The 25,163-nt window shown below is 38.8% G+C and overlaps 1 protein-coding gene across 8 annotated transcripts in view; it reads left to right on the forward strand.

The window, feature by feature from the left end:
• Positions 1–25,163, forward strand: part of LOC310724966 (uncharacterized protein) — a 206,548-nt gene that overhangs the window by 22,690 nt on the left and 158,695 nt on the right. For all 8 annotated transcript variants that reach the window (XR_014533216.1, XR_014533217.1, XR_014533218.1 and 5 more), the window contains one exon: positions 3,807–3,893. Coding sequence is in view for 2 of the 8 variants with exons in the window: in XM_083539482.1 (XP_083395608.1) it covers positions 3,807–3,893 (87 nt within the window). In the remaining 6 variants the exon portion in view is untranslated. The remainder of the gene's footprint in view (positions 1–3,806; positions 3,894–25,163) is intronic.

Below are 25,163 nucleotides of genomic sequence, written 5' to 3' on the forward strand. Positions count from 1 at the left end.
CCGGTGCTGTCCAGCGCTAGTGCTGCCACTGGGTATTTGCTTATGTGTTGTTTATAGCGAGCATGCTTTTTTTTTTTTTTTTTTTTTTTTTTTGCAGCAATAGAGTAGAATAAAAAAAAAAGGGCTAGAATTTAATAGAATAGACCGGAACACAGTTGAATAAAATTTCACAGAATAGAATATGATGAAATAGGATCAAATTAAACTGGATAGAACAGAATCGACTCAAATGATATTAAATTAAAGATTAATGTAGAATAGACTGGAAAGCAGTAGGACAAAAAATAAGAAAATGGGATTTACTATCATATAAAAGGACAGAACAAAATATAGTGAAATAGAAATAAGTAAGGAATAGAATAGAATTGTAAACACAGAATGTTGAAGAGAATAGAATAGAAAAGGAAACGTAATTACATAATACAATGTAATTACAGTGAATAGAATAGAATAAATTGGAGTGGGATTAAAGTAATACAATTTTATATATTTGAAGGTAATAGAATGAAATAGGGTCAATAAAAGCATTTTAATAAAAAAATCTTTGACAACATTTTCAGGCCAGTGAGTCAAATAGATTTAATTATATTTATATAATTTAATAACATGTTGTAGTGACAGTGGCATTAAGAGTTACTCAGTACTAATTCAAGATAGATATTTACAGGAAATAAGTGATTCTCAATGCAGAATTGATGCGCGCGCGCACACACACACACACACACACACACACACACACACACACACACACACACACACACACAATTGTAGATAATACAATACTTCTAGTCTAAATCCAAACAGATGCAAGGGTAATTTGTTTAACAATAAATGTTTTTTGTTCTCCATGAAAAAAATTTCCTCACACATATAGGCCAGAGTTTAGGCATATACTATTCACTAAAACTTTATTACTTAATAGTGAGAGAGTTTGTGTAGGTATAAATACACATAAAAACACATTAATTTTAACATTTCTTTTCATTTTTAAGGTCCTGGTTGAGTGCATGGTGAAAAAAAAACTATCTAAGTATCACAGCTTGCACCAGAGATCACTTCCTGACAGCCATGTTTGCCATCTAGAAACATGCATAAGTTCTTGTCGATTTTCTCCTCACATCATAAAAAGCAAGTTTCAGGTGCATCTTCTGTGTATATGCTTCTACATTTATTTAAAAAGAACACAGACACATGTACTTTTATTTTCATGGACATGTTTGTTCCTTTTATATGAAGCATTTGCTGGAGATGCAGTTATGGTTTCCTCATCCAGCAGCATGTGTTCAGACCTGCTTCAGCCCCACACTGAGTAAACCTGCAGACACGTTTTTTTAAAAGTCAGCGTATGAAAACTTGAGTAGTCCCACATTGTCTATGAAAGAGCTTATAAATCCTTCTATGTTTCCTTTTAAAAACTTCACTTTCCACATTGAGGCTTCCTGTAGTACGAGATGGAGAATCATGTCTGTCACAGCGAGTGTGTCTGTTCACCAGCATAAACAAGCCAATTGAGCAAAATATGAGTTCTCCTATAGGCCTGAAGTGTTATTTTTTTGGGGGTTGTTTTTTTTTTTGGATGAGATTGCTGGTAAAGAGATGTTTTGAGCACATGCTGAGCTGTTCAGTGGAAAAAAAGGAAAGAAAGAGGAGGAAAAAAAATGCTCAAAGTTTTGCTCTCCTCAGAGCCTCACCGAGCCCCTGAGATTTCCTTGTTAGCTCAGATGTGGAATCCCGTTTTTAGAGTACACACCTATTTGTGATTGAGTGAGTGAGTGAGAGAGAGAGAGGAGTGTGAGTGAGATGCCCTCCAGCCAGTGGCACAATCAGGATGAGCCCTAACCTTGATCAATACCTCACTATGGATTGCTCCAAACCCCACTGCTCCTGCACACTTTTTATTTTAATATCATAGCTGTTTGAACACTCTAGCCAGGGGCCCTCACAGAAATGGGCTCTAACTGGGATACACACATACCCACACACTTGCAGTCTCTCCTTTGCCGCTTTAGTCTCCTACTCTCTCTCTCTCTCTCTCTCTCTCTCTCTCTCTCTCTCTCTCTCTCTGTTTTTTTTTCTCTTTTTTTTCTGTATATCTTCCTTTGTAAGGGGTCATTTTTAACAGAAAAAAAAAACCAACACCACACAAAAGCCCTGGGCAGAAGAGCATAGGACAACTGTGTCATTTACCTGTGTTCTCTTGTACCACTTGGGGCAGGGAAAAAAAAAACAACACTGGTCTTGCCTTCAACACAAACACACTTCAAAGCTAGCTTATTTTTGGAAGCGGCTAAAAATGCTGAAGGTTTTTAATCATTTCCCCCGTGCTCCGCTAAGCCTCTGAGTGTGTTTTTGGGCTGAGCCGTATTGGAGCACTCTAACAGCACGGACTCTCACTCTAGGACATCACGGCGCAACAACAACGGCCTTTGTTTTTAAATACCTTCTGCGGTGCTCTTCTAATCTCTTCTTTGATCGCATTAAAGTCCTCATGGGCAAATGGAGCCCAGAGGCACTCTGGAAAAAAAAAAAAAGGAGAGGAAAAAAAAAAGGAAAGTACAGAAAAAATGTTCAGGTTATAAAAGTGCCTCCACAGAGTGTAGCTCTTGCTATAATATATAAAAAGGCTTAGTGAGAATATATAGGTGTGTATGTGTGTATGACTCAGATGTGTATAAGTGGGGTCGGGAGTGTGTCAAGGCCTGTACATTAGGCATAAGGAAGACGAAGACATCTGTGGGTTGATATGGCATGGGCGTAGGATGCACAATGTGGGACTGGATGCAGAATGCAGGATCTCACCTGTCATTTCTCACTCAGACCCACATACACACAGACAAAAAAAAATCTATTTACAGACTTATTTGTACATGCAGATGGATATTAAGCATCTTTGTTCTCCAAACCGCCGCATGCTTTAAACCGAGTGTGTGCGTTTCTCGTTCGTACACCTGCCTTCATAATTGCCCATAAACAATAGGCCATAAAATACACTTTACAAGGTGATTGCACAGCCCACCATCCAAATGGCACTACCTCTACTCTGTTTATCTTTTTTTTTCATTCTTTATTTTTTCATTCTTTTTTTAAACTTGTCTGTAGTTAGCAACACACATATATCCCAATCAGGTTGTTATGCCCGCTTTTTTGGTAAGCAGCAAGCTATCGCAGAGGCACTGCTATTAAATAAATCCGATCCAGCCATCTCAGAGTGACCTCATAGCCCATGTCAGCTCATCGCCCATCATGCAATGCTGTAAAAGAGTGCAGATCGTGCAGCAGCTGGCTCCTGGCACTGTCATCCTCCCTCCTGTCTCTCCTCATCTGCTGCTTTCCTCTCTTCCCCTCTGTCTCTTATCACTCTCCTACCTGCTTTCCTCTCTCTCCCTCTCTCTTCCTGGCTGATCTTGCTGGTGGGCTGCGGTACATCTGACAGTCCCTGTGAGCGTTGCCTCTACTCATTATAAAATAACCCTAAGCCCAAGCCTTCTCCCTGCCAGAAAACAGGTGCAACAGCAACCTCTCCTGCCATGTTGCGGAGGAGACGAATCAAGTTCCTTCCAGGATGTGACAAAACAAGGAACAAAGAAAGATGCTTAAAAGTATAATTTGCTCCCGCTTGCTGAGCTGTGTTCACTCAGGCTGGAATTACTGGTGTGGACGTGTGGTTTGCAAGCTTCAAGCTTTGAATCTTTTGCCAGAAAGAGTGCTGCTTGATGCGGTATGAGTTCAGTAGCCATACTTAGCCAGTTCTTGTGTTTTCTTTTTCTTACTCTCATGTGTATGTGTGTATGTGTGTGTGTCCCCAGGAGTGACGGCTGAGGCCAGCCAGTCACTGGAACAACAGCCTGATGGACAGTTAAGCATTTGGAGGCGTGCCAGAGAAGCTCAGACAGGTAGGAGCTACGCCAAGGCCGTTGCTCGACCATCCATCCTTCTCCCCGTGCCTGTTAGCTTCTATTATTGCTCCTTCTCTTCCTCTGCCGAAGAGAGCAAATCTGATTTGGCCCTGCAGAAGCACTTTTCACCACATAAAAGCTAATTACTTTAACAGAAAGCATTGCATTCAAGGTAAAGCTGGTTGTGTGAAGGGAGGACAATGTGATCATGGTGAAAACACAGGGCTCACACTTGTTCAGTGAGTAGGAGTGCATTCTGTGTTTTTTTGTTTTTTTCTTCACTTTTTGTCCATGAACTTTCATCTAGCCATTTACAGACTTAAAATGCAATAACAGGTTCTGGTACTGCTTTTGTACAGTTTTAAGGACTTGCAGGGACACTTCAGTGTCTTCAACTTAATCTTTATTCACAGCAAACTGCATTCAACTCAAATTATATGGATTAATACAAAATTTCAACATATTTCTCTCGTTACCAAGGGAGGAAAAGAAAACCTGTTTACCTGAAATGCACTCATAATGGAATTCTAAGGGCAGTTGTTCTGGTAGTGAATAAACCTTTATGTGAAGAAATGAAATTTATCAATACTTCATTCAATGCTATTCATACATTTAGCTTTAAATGTGTATAATTAATCATTTCTTAGGTTTTTTTTTCTATTAGAAGTGCGTCGGTTTCTGCCTGTGGTAGCACAAAACCTCAACAGTTACAGTAAGTGTCTTGAATGACTTTTTGTGCAATTGCTTAATGAATGGCGTGGTGGCACAGCAGGTTGCATTGCTTTCCTAATAATTCTAGGGTCCATGGTTCAATCCTTAGTTTGAGAAGTACTTTTCTCTTTGGTTCTCTTAGTTTCTTCCAACACAGATGAAAGAATTGGCAGCACTGAAATTCACCAATGTATGTATTTGTGTGTGTCTGTGTGTGTGTGTGTGTGTGTGTGTGTGTGTGTGTGAGAGTGTGTGTGTGTGTGTGTGTGTGGGTGTGTGTGTGTACCCAGGATAGTCTCAGGATCCCTGACTGGTTACTGGAGGGAAATAAATTAATGGATGTATTGCTGCTGTAAAGTAAATGTCAGATAAGACTACATAAGACCAGAATGTATCTTATAATAAAGACTTTATTGTTTGAGTGTTGTCTAGTGCTAATTTACTGTAGATCATTCCTTACATTTTTTTTCCAAGTACTCACAGCTTATATATATATATATATACACACACACACATACATTAGCATAAAAAATGCTCTAGTATTTTTTAAGGGAGTTCATATATTTGCAGTTACAGCCCACTCTTATTGAATGCTACACATTTAAATTGTATTACAATTTAGCTTGTCTGAGTATGTTTGTTATTAAGTTTCATTTGTGCTTAAAACAACCTTTAAAGGTCAAATCAATCGTAAATAACCTGCATATTACTCTTTGTTATGAACAAAGATTTATTATAGTACTGAAATGAAATTCTTAGTTGACTTATTTGGTTCTTCATTAACATGTTGGTCTGTTTCCTTTTAGTTAACTGTTTCTTTTCTACAATGCTGTTCAAATACCTGCTGATGATGGTGGAGTAGGATTTAGGCCTGGCATCATCTCTGTAGGGACTGATGCAGCAGGACCCCAGTTCCCCTCTCACTTCCTCTGTCACTTTCTCATCTGTATTCTCGATTTAAACAGATCCAGTTTCAAAGCTTCAGCTTTCATGTTAATGCCACTGTCTATGGCGTCTTGCTCATCATCTCACAGAGCACTAATTAGTCGAACTGAGTCTCAGTCGTAACTCAGAGTAAATGCATTGTATAACTTTATTACTTTCTAGAGTCTAATGCTTACACTTTTGGGTTTAGGTTCAAACCTGACCGTTACTGTTTACATATGAGGTTGCTAAAATAATTTCTCACATAATACATCAACTTAAGTAACGTCTCCCTGTGACATCAGCACTTCACACAAGGGCTAATTGTTATCAACCAAAAACATATATATATATACATATATATATATATAGACTCACAAAGCTTATTGTAAATAATTCAATATAATTAATGTGTTAGAGGGGGAAATATTATTATATTTCTCTATAGTGAAATAGTGCACCTGTATAAACATCTATAGACACCATATCACAACTTTGGTATGCATTTTGTCTGAATAGACCTTTGGTTTTTACCAGCAGGAGAGCAAAGCTGTGCTTGCTCTGGTAGTACTGCAGTGAAATAAGATATTTTAGTCAATGGCTTGTGTCCGGCACGATGCCCGGATGGGTCCGGTGAGACCGGCTCAGGCCAGGCAACCCATGTCATTCTGGGCATGGCCGTGTGGTCAGCTTAGCCAAGATATTCCCATGGTTCACTAGTGCCTGCTTACCAAACAGTGCCAGACCAGCACAGGCCAAGCTTAATACAGAATGTGTATAAGTACAAGCAGCTGTAGGGAAGCTGGCAGCGAGGTAAGGTCCTGCCTCATGTGAAGGGATCACTGAGCAACTCCAGGAGATTGAGAGAGAGAGAGCGAGAGAGAGAGAAAGAGAGAGAGGGAGGAAAAGTTAGAAAACACAGAGGATCTGGGCCTGGCTATGCTGGCAGGTTAAATATCTCCAGGCTAGAAGTGCAGTGAGGGCATGTGGCCTGTGGCGAAAAAAAAAAGAGAAGCCCAGCACTCATGTGGCTTTCACATCACTGCTCTTTAACTCGCTCTCGCTCTCTCGTGACCATTATCTGCTTGGTATTTGAACCTCCTGCCACCTACACTGGCATGTTGATTCGCTTCCAGGCTCCTGTGTGGAAGGGCAGTGTCTTCAGTCTGCATTATTTTTTTGCCTGTTGCTTGTTCGATGCTGTGAGGAAGTGTGAGCTGTGGCTGTGAAAACACACACGCTCTGCGAGTGTTGCCACTGTTTGGCCATAATATCCACTCCCCCTCCTGAAGCCTACTGTACTCCAGGAAAAATAACACAAGGAAAAAGAATACACTCTACCTCTTGTAATTACTATTATAATGACGAACGTAAATACCAATTAACACAGGCAACCATTCTAAGGTAATCGGGAACACTCTCGTTGTGAAATAAGATGTAGGTTATGAAGTACCAGGCCAAAGTGGAGCTTCTCGTTGAAGTAGCTTATTAAATAATGCCCAGCTAATTGCTCTGTCTTCCTTTTGTCCCGCTGTTGTACATGTTATTAAGCGTGTTTCATATATCTTAGAATAATGAGGAAGACAAGCCTGGCACCTGCACTCTGTAATTAAACATATAAATTCTCTCCTCGCAGAATTATTTGTGGTCACGAACTGATTTATACAGCTTGGTAAATTGCTATGTTGAGCTTATTTTCTTTTCCCTGAAAGAGCTGGAGAAAAGAACCTCATTCATCAGGCACCTTTCCCAGAATAAGCTTCACTAAAAGTTGACTATATATAAGGCGTACATGTTTTTTTTTTTTTTCTTCCACGCCGTGCTAAAACCACTCTGACATTTGTCCTTGGCGAAGGCAGGTGAATATTTATCTGTCAAACATTAATTAGACTAACGTGCAGCTAATCTCTCTGGTCTCTCTCTGTCAGTTTCAAACTGATTATTTAAAACAAAATCGAAAGCTGTGAAGTATAGATGATGCAGGATGAGGTTCATTTCTGACATGTTTGGATTTTGGTCATTTTTTATAATCCCTTAGACTCACAAATTCCAGGATTCATGACTGATACCAATTTAAGAGGTAATCCAGCAGTTAATCTGTTGCATGCGTGATGGTGACAAAAATTCCACACTTTAAAAAAGAGAGTTGTTTGGCCAATAAAGAGTCAAGAATGAAAAGTACAATAAAGATTAAGATTGGCCAATAAAGAGTCAAGATTTCTACAAAATGTAGACGTTTGATAGGTTCAATGCAGTGATAAACTGAAACAGCCACTAGCAAAATTAACATGTTTTTACCCAGAAGTGAAATAGGAGAAATTTACATTTAAATATTACATTCTCATTGTGACACATCTGAGACTTTTATTATGACCTGGTACCAGATGAGTAATATTTGGATGATTTGATTTGATTGGATTGGATTGGATTGACATAAATCAATGTGGCAATCAGAAATTGATTAGAATTGATTATAGATCAATTCAAACTGATTATGAATGATTGCAAATCAAAGTAAAAAGAAAATCACCCAGATATTTAGGAATGTGTATTTTTGTTTAATAGCTTAGTAAAGGATTAGCTTCTGAATATGATGCTTAGGAAATAATTATACTCGAAGTCACCCTGTACATAAATCAGGCCAAAACAACACATACACTCCTAGGTCAAAAAAGGTGCAGCTCAAAAAAGAGTAATACTAAGCTTTTAATTGCCTTAACAACAAACCAGTGGTCAGGAAAGGGGCAAGAAAAAAACATATTGTAGACCTCTTTCTTCTCTATCAATCCTGGTTCCTTCAGGCCCTTGATGGGCTGCATTATGCATAGCAAATAACCAAATAATGACTGATCTTTTAAGAAAAAACTAACAGAAAACACACAAAAATGTTGTTCATGCCAAACACGTTCTTGCCCAGTGTATATGGAAGACTTCTATATTAAATCATGTTGTATTATTTTGTACCAGATTCAGTGTAATTTCAAATCATTGTTAAATGTAAAGTAATTATTATAGTATTGTGTAAACGCATGATGTTAACACCCCTATTACAAATGGAAATGATCAGGTTTATGTTTAGGTTTAAATTGACATTTATGGCATTTGGTAGATGCACTTATCTGAAGTAACATACAAAAGTAATTTTCTCTATCAATAAATATAGTCTGAAACTGGTTAATTAGGACACATGCTAAGAATACAATCAGTCTAAAAACTCTTTTGGGAAAGAATATGCACTAATTTGTGCAATATAATAATGAATTTGATGATATTAGCACCAGAGCTGTTTATATCACTCTACTTACGTGGGTTTTCTACGTCCAAATCTAGCAGTATTTCTTTTGCATCAAAACTTTTACTACATGAGCTGTCAGTCATGAAATGTTCTAGTCAGCTGTGGCTTCTTTTGGAACTTTTTTAAATTGACAGAGCAAAAAAATTACTAAAATACTTGGCCATGTTTTGTCTTAAATGTCTTGTTTACTGTGTAGTTGTAGTGATTATCTCCATAGCTGTGATTGTCTAAAGCCTCATGCCCATGGCCAAATCACAGGCGTGTTAATATTTACTATTTTATACTGCAACATCGCTCCTGCTCATGCGATATTGCTTAATTATAGACATCACACTGGCCACAAATAAATGCACATTACATTTTATTTCAGTTAATATAGACTTTAATTATCATTTGGTAATTTACTCTCAGTTGAGGGAAAATGCAGATGCAGCACATAGAGTTTACACTGACAAATACTGTGTTGTGATACGAATATGAAAGAAGATATTTATTTATTTATTTATACTTGAATGCGAGCCTTGAGAGTGGACACTGTCCAAAAACACAACAGAATGTTACTGTACACACAGTATGACATGCTCCATCATGCCAGTGTCTGTGCTTGACCAACTGTTGTCAAGAATTGCAGCAGGTTGTATGACGCTGCCAGGTTCTCCGTTATTATTATTACCCAAAATCTCTGCAGTCAGAAATCAAGTGGCTTCGATAATGTGTTAAAGCAGCCCTCTCACACAACAGGTGCTGTCTTTTTGAACAACTGACTAGCTCTGCTGTCAAGTATTTATCATTTTAACCGAGGTACTAATTGATAAAAATGTTAGTGAAGTAAAGGATCCATAGGGGCTCTGTCACTTATAAGTTTATTTATTGATACACAACTGTGGAATAGACTCGTGTTTCCTTTCCTGCTGGTTTTCGGCTTCTCCAAAATGAGGCCATTGCAAAGAGTTCACTCGGTTATTTGTGCTTTTGTGAGGACAATGAAACTCTAGAACTTTAGAAAAAAATTAGTCGGGAAGTTGAAGCTGAAGTAAATGATGAAAATCTATGCGAGCACAGGCAAACTCCGGGACTGAAGAGAAAAATATTGCAGAGTTGATGATTTTCTGGTCTTGCCATCGTGTAGAAGACTAGTGCTATTGTACGTTTGCAACTTTCAGAAAGAAAAATGGCAGCTGTGCACAGGAAAGAAAATAAGAGAAAAACTGCCCCACCAACAGAAACAGCAGACAAGCCACATGACAAGTGGAAGTAACTGTCAACAAGGCCAGTGCAGGCTCCTGTTTCCTCACACAAGGCATGAGTTTATACCATGCAATACACTAGTGTGTGTACGTGTGTACATGTCAGTGTGTGCATGTATGTCATGGTTAATACAGGCCTGGCTGATGATGGCATTGCCTCCTCCGTCTTACTGTCTCTGCAGGGTAATTACACTGGAACGAAATGTTTCTGTGTTAATTACACACTTTAGTTACTACGATGTCAGAGATGGGGTCCTTGTTCACTTGATGATGCAAGATAAACTCCACATCCTTCTCTCTTTTTTCCTTATTATTTCATTTCCCCCTCTTTAATTTTGATTGCATTTGTTTTTTTGTTTCACATGTTTTAATTCATCCCATTTTCCTGTTTTAGTATTTTGCCAAGTCCCAAAAGCTTTTATTATATTCCTGACACTTTTGTTAAATACATCATTGCAAAGTTAATGAAAATAGCATTCAGGCATATCCAAAATGATTGTGTCTTTTGTCATGCTAATAAATTGAAAGCTGTTAGTCCAATGGGTGAATGCCTGCGCATCACGGACCAGTTCTTGATGTGTGTCTACTGAGCCTCTCATTTTCTTTTTCTCTTGTTCTTCATGTTGTTCAGTGGTCAGGACAATTTTTTTTTTTTTATATTTTATTTCTTTTCTCACCACAGGACTACTGTTATCTGAATATTTTGCACTTATTTCATAGCTCAGTATTTTCAACATAGAAAAAAAAATGCTCAGTTTTAATTAGTATAAATGAAATCTTTTAAATGTATTTCACTGTAATGCTTTTTTTTACCCAGAAGGATAAAACAATTTTTTTTTATTTTAATTTATATTTTCTCATTTTGCAGTTTATTTATTACATTATTATTATTATTATTATTATTATTATTATTATTATTATTATTATTATTATTATTATTTTATTTATTCTTGGACCTGAGCACTGTCATTAGTTCTATACATTCTTGAACTGAGGTATAGATTTTTGGCTACATGACTGCTGTAAATAGACATTTTTGATTTACTCATTTTTTAAAACTTCACACCCACAAAAACAGGGCCACCATTGTCCTGATACAGTATCATTGCTGTACTGCTACATATTATATACATAACTAATTTATAGTTATAGTTTATTTATTCACACTTTCTTCCTCATCTGTTTTTTTTGTTCCCATGCTGGAAGCCCCACTTCCTTGCATGTTAGTTTATTTAATATCCTGACCTTTAGCTTGGTGCAAATTTTAAAGTCTCAGTCATGGTAAGTCATACATTTTGTGCCTTTCATTTTGATAAGCACTTTCTTATTTCTTTGTCGCAGCCTCAGTTGGTACCAGGCAGTCTTATCTTTCTCTGTGGTGTGCAGATACTGAGCAGTGGCAGCCTCTCTGTGGATGTTTTACAAATCTAAATGTGCAAAAAAAAAAAAGAATGGAATATTTGATAGCCTTCTATAATGGCTCTGAAATCTCTGTCATTATCTACTATCAGATGTGGCTTTTAAAAGCATTGGAAGTTGCAGGCGTTTTACATGAATTTCAACTCGGACCGGTTATTGAGAGCAGAATACATTTAGCAGGTCAGTCTAGCAGGTTCCACTGTGCTTTACTCTCACAACTACCATGGCACAACAGCAGCGAACAAAAAAAAACGCACCTGTCACACTGCCACTCGTAGTCACGGCATGGCGAACGAGTGTGGAATATCTAAGAATCTGAAACTCATTTGGGGGGGAGCAGTTGAACTGCTTGTAAGAGATTTTTAATGCGAGAACTGTGAAAAAGCTGAGACTCGGGTTTGCTGTGTTTGTATAATGACTCATCGAGGCAGAAGCCATAAAAAAAAGTATGAAACGTCTATCAAGCAGAGCCAGATGGTTTATATTTAAAATGACTGATGGTTTTAATCTAGTTTCTGCTCATGTCTGAAAACGAGCTGTTTGTTGATTCTTGCCTCTAATTCATCTGATGGCTGATGGGGTATGGCTATTTGGACAATGTGCAAGTTTGTGTGTGCGTGTTGTCGGGCTTCAATATGTCTTCATGTGGAGAAAGGACTGCACTGGAAGTACGGGTCATCTGCATCCGATTCGATTAGCAAGCTTAATGTTTTATTAGGGAGGCGAGAGAGGGATAATTAAAGAGGCCTTATGGGGGCCTGAGGGGACATCTGTTTGCCTGTGAGCCTTCGGGTCAGACGCTAAGACTCTGCGCTGAGACTGAAGGCAGCGTGAGAGCGGATTTCCTCTTTGCACCGTGCTGAACCAGAACACAGCAGGCTCCGCTCACACACCGACACTCAGCAAATTAAACGACTATCTCAACTTCATTAGCAGAATAATAATGGGCTCAGCCCGAGCGCTGCTTTATTGCCCATCCATAAACGTATTCTCGACCACCATGCATCCTCATAAGCGCACGACAGCATAAGAAAAATATGTTCTCGACATATGAACAGAAGAACAGTGTTCGGTTTCTACGTACATCCAAAAAAAGTACCCTGTTTCCCCAGGCAAGTTTTCCTGCGTGCACCTTGGATCACACATGGAGATGTGATGCCAAGTTTTGTGCCTGTGTAACGGGCATGGCGTGACCCATGGGGTGTGCGGGGTTACCCAGATCAGGCTGTGCTTTAGTCTAAGGGTCAGTTCTTCCCACAAATTGCACCTCCATAGTCTAAGCCGACAGCCTAAAATAACTTTAAAGCGTACGTGCCTTGTGGGAAATGTCTCTGAACCGAAGACTAGTCCTATTAAAAATCGCCTAAAACTGAGCGTGAGGATGAAAAAGAATGAACTATGGGGTGGAGATATTGATGTGTGTGTGGAAAATGAACAGATTTTTGCAGTGGAAGAAGCCCCACTCACCTATTGATTTGAAAAAGGAAAGTGTAGAAATAAACTCGGTAAATCTGGAACTACTTAACAGGTTAACAGCAACCATCTTTTTCACGCAAACTCGTCCGATATTGCAGCATTGATGTTGCGAAGAGGAGCAGTAAACCAAACAGAGGCTATTGGCTGCGTCTGTCTGTGATGTACTGCCTGAATTATAGTGTTTGTACAGATCAATACACAAAGGCAATAATCCTTATTATTATGTCATTATGAATGGTAATCGTCTCTTCGCTTGTATTAGTAATTTCCGAAGATAATATTGCTTGAGGAATGATAGTTGGATGGGGGTGTTATATTATTGCTTGGCTGCCATTGCTACTGTTTTAGTTTTTGCTGCATGTGTGTCACTGTAGAAGCAGGAAGGCAGATGCGAGGGTTAGGGAGCACTGCACCAGTCGTGTGTGCATGTGTGTCACACACCTCAGCATGCTAAACAACCTCTCACACAGCTCTGTACCCTCCCAAGTGCATACTAGGTGTACTAGCGACATTATCATAACAAAAAGAATGAGTGGGCTTTGTTCCGCTCTCATTCTTCTACACGCTGTGAAGTGTGGACACCAAACTTACTGCCCGGTACAATATTAGCATTAGCATCTTAAGCTTCCCTTGCACTCTCGTTCTCTCTCGCTTTCTCTCTAGAAGCTGTACTGTATATTAATTCCGGTCTTCAAAGTGTCAAGGCGTAACACTCTGGCAGAGAGCATCTGCATTCCAAGGAATGACACTAAGAAAAAAGCCTTTTTCAGCTATTCCTCTGAGACAGAAGCTATAAGGAAATATTAAGAGCTATCTAACAAGAACAACAAAAAACACCCCACAGACACAGGCAGAAGTGAGATGCTAAGAAAGTGTGTCTTTAAAAAAATAATAATATTAATAATAAGTGCAGCACAAACAATCAAGCAGACCTTGATGCACATTGTTATTTTACCAGAAAACTCCTGTCCAATGGTTGTTCAGTTCTGGAGCCTGTTCTCATCTGTTCCATTCTCTGTGCCCGGAAAGCAGGAGCAATATATATAAGGGACAGATGGAGGGGTGGAGCGAGGACGAATGTGCCGAGGACGAGTGGAGTGCTAGAGGTTGGATTGATGGACCCTCAGTCTGTACCGAGAGACTGTGTAGGAGGGAGAGGAACCTGAAGGCTACACTTTGATTGACAAGCCGTCGTGACAACCGGTATGGAGGGCAGTGCACAAAGAGCGTGCTAAGGTTTCTCAGCCAGGCGGAATTTACCGTCCAACGATCAAATAGCACTCAGGAAAGACAGGAATCACAATGCTGTAACAATTATTCTTGTGGCAGAATCAGGTGAAGAAAGGAGATCTCTCCTGTTGAGGAGGGAAGGGAGAAGGTGATGAGAAATATGATTGTAATTAATGAGTCGCCAGAACAGGGAGTCCCAGATGGAAAGGCTTAGTCGCTCGGCATGATCGTGCATCCGTGGCTTAGCTATAAGATATACCTGGCCACACGCTCGACTCTCTGAAGTGGCTAGTTAGCATAACGCATCTCCTGTTGTTTTGTTCTCAGGGAGCAGGCCTACTCTGCTGGCGCTCACCAGAGACTTGTTTTGTAAGATTAATGAAGGTCACCGATATCCTCAGAAGTATTCCGATAATTAAGGCTTTGTTTATCAAAAACAAGTTATATTAAGAGCAAAAAAGATTCATGGTAATTATTCATAATCTTAACAATTCAAGTGTAGCCACCTCATTTGTGCATTTAATTCTTCTTGTTAATGTTTTGCATAAATCTGCATAATTACTTGAGATGCCTGTTGTAATTTTGACAGCTACTCGGCTCCTGTGCACTAAAGTATGGCGAACACTTCATGCGCTGCATACTTATAAACGGATGTATGGTCCTGGCAGAATGCTGCTCCGGATGCTTTTTCTTCCTTTTTCCCCCTGATGTGGCTGTTCAGAGCAAATAGGAAAAATGAATGGTTTGGGCCACGGAGAGGAAAAAGGAAAATGGAATGATTAGGTTTTTATGATAGAGGCGTTGCTGCAATCACAAAACAAAAACACACACACATGCACGCACACACACATACACACATAAAAAAACAAATGATGGCATAATTCTATAAATCCCACTACAAATGGCCGTTCCCTCTCTACTATGTGCCCAGATCTGTCAGTGAAGAGAAAAGGCTACTGCGCTTTCTAATCACACACTAATTTCTGTCAAAATAATGGACATGTAAATGGAGGGAGAATGGTAATGCAAGTCTAGAGTTTACATAATCTTGTAATGACCTCTTGTATTACACTGTCTGTGATATTGCCTTTAATTTGTTAGCCGCTGATCTTAAAAAGGAGAGAGAGAGAGAGAGAGAGAGAGAGAGAGAGAGAGAGAGAGATCAAGAACAGCGGCTCGCGAAATTAAATTTGGAGTGAGGCCGGGCCTATTAGCACTCTGACATGAGTGATATAATTTACCACTCTTTTTGTATGCACACACACACACACATAGTGTTTGGCCAGCTGTTTGGTATTCACCAAACAGCAGAAATAATGCTCTCATCACTGGCCTAGACACTGATGATACTTTTAAACACATGCACACTGAGGGTTCACAAGTTATCGGTGTTAGAATTCATCTCAGACGCCTGAGCTGCTACGACAGCAGAATGCCGAATACTACGCGTGTCCTCTTGAGAATAACGATTGATGATTACTTCCTTATGAGCTCCATCAGTGTCCAGTGTCCGTTCATTACTTCTCTCAGATAGTTTTAGACAGGTCATGCTTAACAAGCAATCCAGCAACTTCAGTCCTGCAGGGCAGAGCTTAGGAGCGCATGTGTTTCGCACGACTGCAACCATTTCAGCGGTGCACTACGCATCGCACACTTCATATCCAAACTCCTTGGCCTTGGTCTTACCTTCACCAATGTCTAACACTTCCTGTTGTGCCTGTGTTCGGTGTGCGCTGATGTGCGTAAGGCTCCTTCACGGCGCCCTGAGCCGAGCACAGATCTGTGGAGGCCTGTGCTGTACGGGAGGACCATGTGGCATCTCGTGTTAATTGAAAGTTGTCTAATGAAGTAAACTTGCGAGAAGGGGGGCGGAGGAGGAGGGGATCTGCGCTGCGAGACAAAAAGAGGGCAAGGAAAAAAAATCTTAACTTTCTTTAATTATGTTTACCCAACAGGCCTTGCCTTCTAATTTAAATAGCATAAACATCTGGACTGGCGCAGCATTAGAATCGTGGCAGTAGTCAAGCAAATCTTGTGGAAAATAATGAAATTAGATCCCTGGTGTTGTGACAGAGGAAGGGCAGGATACATCAGCTCCATGTTAATAAAATTTCCATGAATGACTGAATACAATTAAGAAATTGTCATTTGTGGCTGTGAACTTTTGTAACTCGTAGATGTTTGCATCATCTGATTATGGTGGCAATTTGGAATTGTTTATTAGTGCCTGTATTGGGGTATTAATTATGACCTCTCTTATTGGCTATTAAAGCTGCCCCAGGAGCATGGCGAGAGGGATGAGCTAAGTGCTGCGCTGCACGACTCCGCTGGGATTTGAGCTTTTATACTCTCCCTTCTCTGCTTATCCCTGGCTGTAACTGCAAAGACCAACGCTCACATAATATCTCACAGAGCGTTATTATTCATTAAATACTGTTATGGCTCAATTATATTTACCAACTCATGTTGTTGGTTTATGTAGTGATGATATAATGATATTCATAAGTGAGTCAGCATAGACATACAGTAGTTGATTAGGAAAAGTCTGGTACATGTTTAAAAACATTTTTATTATAATTTTTCAAAAAGGTCTATTATATGCAACAGTGATGTGCTTAATATATATGGACTCCAGGTATCTTTCCTTATTTAACATTATGTGATAGGTCTGAGAATCTATTTAATGTAAGGGACCGGATAATCAAATGATTACATTTTGTATGCTTTGTTATTCCCCTGACAGTGATTATTTTCCTAACACAGAAAGTCCTAGAGATTTGTATTCCTTTCTTAACAGAGCAATTGGCCAATGATTACAGTCAATAATTAAGACGAACATGTTATACATTTTGTCCATTTTTAGTTATGCTGAAGGATATTGTAAAAAAGTATCCAAACTGATTTATGTCTCGCTATCACATACTACAGCATGTATAAAGAGTCAGCCCCTCACCTGCCACTCTTTTCTGCACTTTCAAATAAATAAACACCTTCTAAACAATTATCATTGTGCATTCTTTAGTGCTGTGCTGTATAAATCAATTTAATATTGATACCATGCTCATTTGTATCACAATACCCTTTTTTAGTTTTTTTATGGTATATGTCAAACGTTTACAGTCTTAAGTCGCTGAACTAAATTGTGTATCTGGTGTCAGGTTAATCTATGTAGTCTATGTATTTATGTACCTTTTATATACTTTTATTATTCAGAATCTCACAAAAGTGAGTACACCCCTCACATTTTAGCAACTATTTTATTATATTACCTTTATTATGTTATCAAGGGACAATACTACAGAAATTAAAATGTAATATATTTTATAGTCGTCACTGTGCAGCTTTTATAGCAGATAACAGATTTACTGTCCTCTAAAAATAACTCAACATACAGCTCTTATTGTGTAAATAACTGGCAACAAAAGTAAGTACATCCTAAGTATACATGTCAAGCTGTCAAAACCAAAGTGTCAATATTTTGTGTGAGCTTCATTGTTATCTTGCACTGCTTTTATCCTCCTTGGCATGGAATTCACCAGAGCTCCTCAGATTGTTGCTGGGATCCTTTTCCACTCCTCTATAATGACATCACAGATCTGCTGGATGTTGGACACATAGTGCTTCTCTACCTTCCGCTTGATGATGCCCCACCGGTGCTCAATAGGGTTCAGGTCTGGAGACTTACTAACCCTAACCCTAACCCATCAGCTTCACCTTCAGCAAGGTAGTTGTCAATTTGGCGGTATGTTTGGGGTCGTAAATATTATGTGGGGGAAAAAAAAACTGTTTGGCCCAGTTTCTGGAGGGAGGCATCATGTTCTGCTTCACAATGTAACGGTACATGTTGGAATCCATGTTTCCCTCAATGAACCGCAGCTCCTTAGTATCAGCAGCACTCATGCAGCCCCAGACCATGATGCTACCGCCACCATGCTTGACTGTAGGCAAGACACAGATTTGTTGGTGCTCCTCACCAGGGCGTTGCCACACATACTGTACACCATCTGAACCGAACAAATTTATCTTTGTCTCATCAGACCACAGGACATGGTACAAGGACTCTTGTACAGGTTGTCTTCAGCAAACGTTTTCTTGTGAGCCAGCTTCAGAAGAGGCTTCCTTCTGGGACGACGTCGATGCAAAACGACTTGTTGCAGTGTGCGGCGTATGACAAGACAAACGGACTTTCCGCTTCTGCAACCTCTAAAGCATTACTGGCAGCACTCATGCGTCTGTTTCTTGAAGCAACTTCTGCACCTGACATACAGCACGAGGACTGAACTTCTTTGATGGGCTCTTACGAGGCCTGTACCGAGTAGAACCCATCTTGGAAAACCTCTGTATGACCGTGGCCACTGTACAGTAACTCAGTTTCAGGGTGTTATTGATTTTCTTATAGCCAAGGCCATAAGAAATAGGAGAATTGTACTCAAATCACCAAATTTGAACTGCTTTAATACAAGATTAATATGATCATTAGAACATGTGGCTTTGAATGGTTGCATGACCATACTGTAGTTTTCATGTAGCCCCTCCCCAAACACCAAACATTTTATTTAAACTTAAACACGTGTGTTTATAAACACTAATAATTACTGCGATAGCTTAAATATGTTATTTTAAAACAGGAAAAAAATATTTTTTTTCATAAAGTATCAATTAAAATGAAACACATGACTACAGGCTTTCAGATGGTAATGTATAGACTTATACATTAATATTAATAAGGCTTTAAAGCTGAGGACAGAGAGCATACTTTGCCTTCGCGATCATAGTTTGTTGGTCTAGATTGCAAAACTGAGTCTGTGATAGCTGCTCCAGGGATGTGAATGTAAAAAAAATAAAAAATCTATTTTTTTCCAACCCTGAAACGGAAAATCTGAACAACAATTCTGAAGTATCAGATTTTACAGGAAAAGATATGAAACTAAAGAAAAACATAACTTAACAATTTGTTACAGGATTTAATTCTTTTAATTTTGTTCCTTCATCATTTTCCTGGATGTCTTGGATGTTGGATCAGTGCCATCCCTAGTGCTACATTTTTTTCCCCCCTTCTGTTCTTTGTAAATGGACATTCATAGAGAGATGCTTTGCATATTGAAATGTGAACGAATTACCACCATGTCTGTCCTCAGCCGACTTCACTATTTATCTTATCGAGCATGAGGGGGAAGTGTGTATTTGTGGAAATGATTCTCCAGTTTAGGAAGTAATAATAGATTTGGGCTGAGAGTTGTACAAACAAGACCTTCTGCGGGCGAGAGTGTGAGAGAGAGAGAGAGAGAGAGAGAGAGAGAGAGAGAGAGAGAGAGAGAGAAGGATTACTTTTAGTGCACTGTATTCCGCAACATGTGATTTGCTGCTGCACGGTTATAATCAGACATGCAGCTTTAAATCAAGATTATTTATAATTTGAAATGCTGATAGCATAATGGGACTGAGAAGAAAAAGCAGATGATGCCACTTAATATGGCATCAATTAATATACAGCTCATAATCAGTAAAGCTGGCTATAGCCTTTTTTTTAAATGAATGACAATTGTCACTTGTTGCAGTGAAGTGTGTATTAAATTCTATATTTTTATTATTTAACTTTTTTGCACATTTCATTAAAAAGAATCAGTGAATTAAATGTCACAATGAAACTAATATGTAATTGATTTCATACTGTTATGCGTGCGTGTGTGTGTGTGTGTGTGTGTGTGTGTGTGTGTGTGTGTGTGTGTTGTCTTGTTAATTTGTATTCTGCAAATTTTGTATATATAGGTAAAGGTTTACAATTGCAGTTTTCTGTCACAATCTCTAATAATGTGAATATAATCAGATCATATACAATATAAATAAATAATAAATGGTGATATACAATATTAATATTCCTGCTAGAGCGAAAGAGAGAGAGAGAGAGAGAGAGAGAGAAAGAGATGTCATCAGTACACCGTCACATGCCTTGTACCATAAAACACATTATTCTTTGCACTCCCACACTTCCCCTTTCCTTTCCTCACTGTAAGTAAAAATTTCAGAAACACACACACACGGACACACACACGGACAGTAGTATGTGGGAGTACCAGCAATGAAGAACTGTACCAAAAAATGCAAGGGCCTCATCCTAAGCAGACTCAGAGGTGGAAATAATTGCTTCCATGCATGCTGCCAGATCCAGGGTTAAGTTGTCTTCAGTGCTCAGCTTGTCAATGAAGCCTTTATCTTCCAGCCGCTTTTGTCTTGGCCCATAGAGTCTACTGTATTTTATGCTGACTTGAAATGTCTTTTGTGTTCAGTTTGTGTTTATGGCACTGACACAGAGTCTGTTATTCTTTGCCAGGAAAAAAAGATTTTTTTCTCCCCTCTCCTCGGCTCTCCTGTAAGTTCTCCCTCTTGACCCCTTCACCCCTCCAGTAATTTTAAAGCCCAATAAAAGTCATTCAAACGGTGGATGCTACTCCACTTGTCATTCTGCTTAAAAGGATCAGTCCCTTCTCGTGTTATGGGTGATAAGTGTTGCAACCGCATGTTTTTATACACATCATACTAAAGTAGCCCAGACAAATGTTGAATATCTTCCTGGCTGCTCTAAGGTTATTGTTATTTAAGCATTACCGCTTGATTCCAGACACATTCGCTCTCTTTTACTGACCTCATGTGCAACCTAACCAGCTTTAAATGCACGCACGAGACACGAAGGCCGCATTTACAGTATTTGCGTGGCATGTTGGTTGGTATTTTACAGTATTGCTCATCATGCACATTTTATGTGAAACTTAATTATTATTTATTTTTTACTCAATACATTTGACTCAACTATTAGCTACATAATTTAATTAATTTAGAGGGGAAAGAAATGTATAGAGAAAAGAAAGGAATTGTATGGAGTAGTATATATGGGGTTTTTGCTATGACAATGATTCATTTCCTAGCTTTACTAATATATGTAGTCTTATTAGCATATTTGTAGGCTTGCCAAGTGAATTAGCTATGTGATTACATACAGGACTAATTAACACGTGTGTTGCAGGTTGGCAGAGAATCACTGCAGGCCTCAGTGTGTTAACCTGCTGGTATTAACCGCATCCACTGTGTCTGCGCAACACTGGGTTCTCAATCAAGTGACCAGTGAACTAACATATAAATAATTAAAGAAATAATTAATAGAAAGTTATGAAAAATGTTAACACTGCCTTTTAGGTTCAATGTTTTTTTTTTTTTTTAAATAATCAATATGCTTTTTCCTGATTATATAAAAACCTTTGATTTCAAACATGGTTCTGTCTGTCTGTATATGTATCTATCCTCTATCCATACATACATACATACATCCATACCTACATACATGCATACTATTTTTTTTTTTTTTACCTACCTACTCTTTTCCAAAAATGTTTCTTAAGTTGTATATTCTCCTCCTGGCACAACTTACAACTTCTGGAACGTTGCCCTAAAAAAGGAATAAAATGTAAAGAAAAAATGGACAAATGACTTATATTATCCTTTGCTTGTTACAATGAATGCTGATTAACATTATTATTACATTCTTTTTGCACATGCTTAGAATGCAGGAAATGTTCTGAAATGTCCCATCACAGCTGCTGCCTTTTTTTTTTTCCTTTTCCACGGATGAGATGATTACTTATTTTTAAAACTCTTCACAAAAGAACTCACTGGACCTTGGCACACATTTAATACATTTAAAGCATTGAAAATGTTTAAGTGTGTAATGTGAATGTCAAAGCAGGATCAGTGCTGCTCACTCACCAGTTACACTTGACTGATCTGACTGCAAGAGAGAGCGAGAGAGAGAGAGAATAGGAATAGACAGAAGAAGAAAAAGAGAGGAGGAAGATAGAAAGGATTTGGCTGGGAGTCCAGAAGAAAACACAAATAATGTGTCCTGGGAAGGAGACGGCTTTTGAGAAAGTGGCAGTGCCATGAAAGCGCTGACCTCTCTCACTAAGGTTCATGTCTCTGTGTGCAGAACCAGATGGGTAATAGCACAATGCTGAAATCATGCTGCACATATTATGGGCCCTGTGATTGCTAACCTGATTACCTGCCATATGCTTGCTGAAGGATTCGACAGAAAATGGGATAGTATGCAAAGCTCTTTTTAAAGCAACGTTTTTATAGAGGAGTCATTATGCCAACACGGAGGCTTGCGCAAATGAAAGTGAGCGTCGCGGGGAAGAAAAATAATGAAGTCATAAAAGTCAGGGCTCATGGTGCACGGGTTCCGCCAGGGCCTCACCACTGCCCCTTTGGCTCGGTGCCTGGATTTTGTGCATGGGATTGTGAGTCGGCCATGCCACTGGGCTTGGATAAGACAGAAGAGAAAGATGAGAATGCTGAAGAATACCAGCATGCTTTCTTTAAACCTTTTAACTGTGAACTCATATGTGTTCAAACGCAGAAGTGCCTCTCTTCAAGCTCTGGAATATTTGTTATTTATTTATTTATTTATTTATTTATTTATTTATTTATTTATTTATTTATTTATTTATTTAATAGCTTTGGCAATATACATACATGCACCCATTTTCTTCCTGTTTTAGTTATTTTTCTGTCCATCCAAACTACCTAGTGCTCCTGACAGGGATGTTATTAGCACATGTTTTCTCCCAGAAGCAGACTTTTCTTTCAGCAAAACATGACCTCACACATTTGGCTATTGTTGCTGTGATTGACAGTTGAGAAATTAATGCCACTCTTTCCACTTTACTCTCTTGCACTTGGGCCATAACCAACATTCACATTCACAATTTATTTGCAGCACCTTCAGGACATTCTGTTTTTAATGTTTTGGAAATGCTAGAGGTACTGGGTTACCATGTGACTTGCAAGCCCAATTGGGAAGTCATATGCTGTGGAAAAGCACAAACTTATGTTTAAAAAAAAAGAATTTTAATAAAAAAAAAAACAGTTCAACTGTTTATTCAATTATTATTTTATACAAAAAAAGCATTGGGATGCATGCTATGGTGGTTCAAATACACTGGTGGAGAAAAAGCCATAAAAACATGCAGGTAAAAGTTTGTTACACTGTTATACTCTATATAGCCAAAATTATTTAAGACACCTTCCAGGAATAAGTGGTTACCACACAGTTGGAGGCACAGAATTGTATAGGGTGTCTGTGGATGGGGTAGCATAACATTTTCCCTTTACTTGAACTAGGAGACACAAACCTGTTCCAGCTTGACAATACTTCTGGGCACAAAGCCAGCTCTGTAAAGATAGTGTTTACATGGGTTGGAGCAGTGGATCTTGGGTGGCCTGTTACAGAGTTCTGATCCCAACCCTATTGAGATGAATAGAAACACTGACTCCACCTCAGTTTTTCTCACCCTATTTCAGTACATGACTTTACTAACCCTTGTTGCTGAAAGTCAAGTCAAGTTAATTTCTATAACGCTTTTCACAACAGACATTGTCTTAAAGCAGCTTTACAGAATTGTAAGAGTTAAGGCGAATGGTGTGCATTTATCCCTGATGAGCAGCCATGGCAACTGTGGCAAGGAGAAACTACCTTAGATGTTATGAGGAAGAAACCTTGAGAGGAACCAGACTCAAAAGGGGAACCCATCCTCATTTGAGTGACATCGAGTGTGATTATAGTCTTTTAACAATACAGAACACTGGAGATTGAGAACTAACATGAGCACTGGAATGTAAGATTATGAGTAATGTTCTTTTTACAGTCTTATACAGTCATTTGTGGTTATAAAACTAGAAGCTACTGAGCAACTCAAAAAATAGCTTATCATTTGCGATCATTATAGATCCAACACCAGCTTGAAAGAGCACAACTCTCTATAATTCACATCCCAAAATCTAGTGGAACATCTTCCCAGAAGAGTGGGGGTTATTATAACAGCAAATGTGGAATGGGATGTTCAGAATTTGACCATGTAGTGTATATAGAATGAATATATTCAAAATATAGGAGGTGCTGCAGATATGTTTGACTATTTTCTTTCTGGGAAAAAGGGATCACTGTGGCAAACCCCCTATTTAACTTCATGTCCTCCATATAATATGGAAAAAACATTTGTTGTGTGTCACTTGGAAGCCCCATACAGTGCATCTGGAAAGTATTCACTTTTTACACATTTTATGTTACAGCTTAATTCCAAAATGAATTAAATTCATTATTTTCCTCAAAATTCTACAAACAATACCCCATAATGACAATGGGAAAGTCTAGAAAAAGTTTGTTTGAAATCTTTACGAATTTATTAAAAACAAACAAAAAAATAATTCATATTCAGTATTATATTATATTATATAATTATATATTATATTATATTATTCAGTATTCACAGCATTTGCTATGACACTCAAAATTGAGCTTAGGTGCATCCTGTTTCTACTGATCGTCCTTGAGATGTTTCTACAACTTGATTGGAGTCCACCTGTGGTAAATTCAGTAGATTGGACATGATTTGGAAAGGCGCACACCTTTCTATATAAGGTCACACAGTTAACAGTGCATGTCAGAGAACAAAGCAAGCCATGAAGTCCAAGTAACTGTCTGTAGACTTCCGAGACAGGATTGTATCAAGGCACAAAAGAATTTCTGCAGCATTGAAGGTCCCAATTAGCACAATGGCCTCAATGATCTGTAAATGGAAGAAAATTTTGCTCTTTTCCTAGAGCTGGACATCTGGCCAAACTGAGCGATCGTGGAGAAGGGCCTAAGTCAATGGTCACTCTAAAAGAGATCCACCATTTCTCTGTGAAAAGAAGGGGAGAACCTTCCAGAAGAACAACTATCTCTGCAGCACTACACCAATCAGTCCTGTATGGTAGAGTGGCCAGAGGGAAGCCACTCCACAGTAAAAGGCACATGACATGTCCAGACTTGAACCTGATTGAACATCTCTGGAGAAACTGCCCAAAAATAGGTGTTCCAAGCTTGCAGCATCATGTTAAAAAAGACTTGAGGCTGTAATTGGTGCCAAAGAT

Source organism: Silurus aristotelis, assembly GCF_946808225.1.
Source record: "Silurus aristotelis genome assembly, chromosome: 4".
Taxonomy (NCBI): Eukaryota; Metazoa; Chordata; class Actinopteri; order Siluriformes; family Siluridae; genus Silurus; species Silurus aristotelis.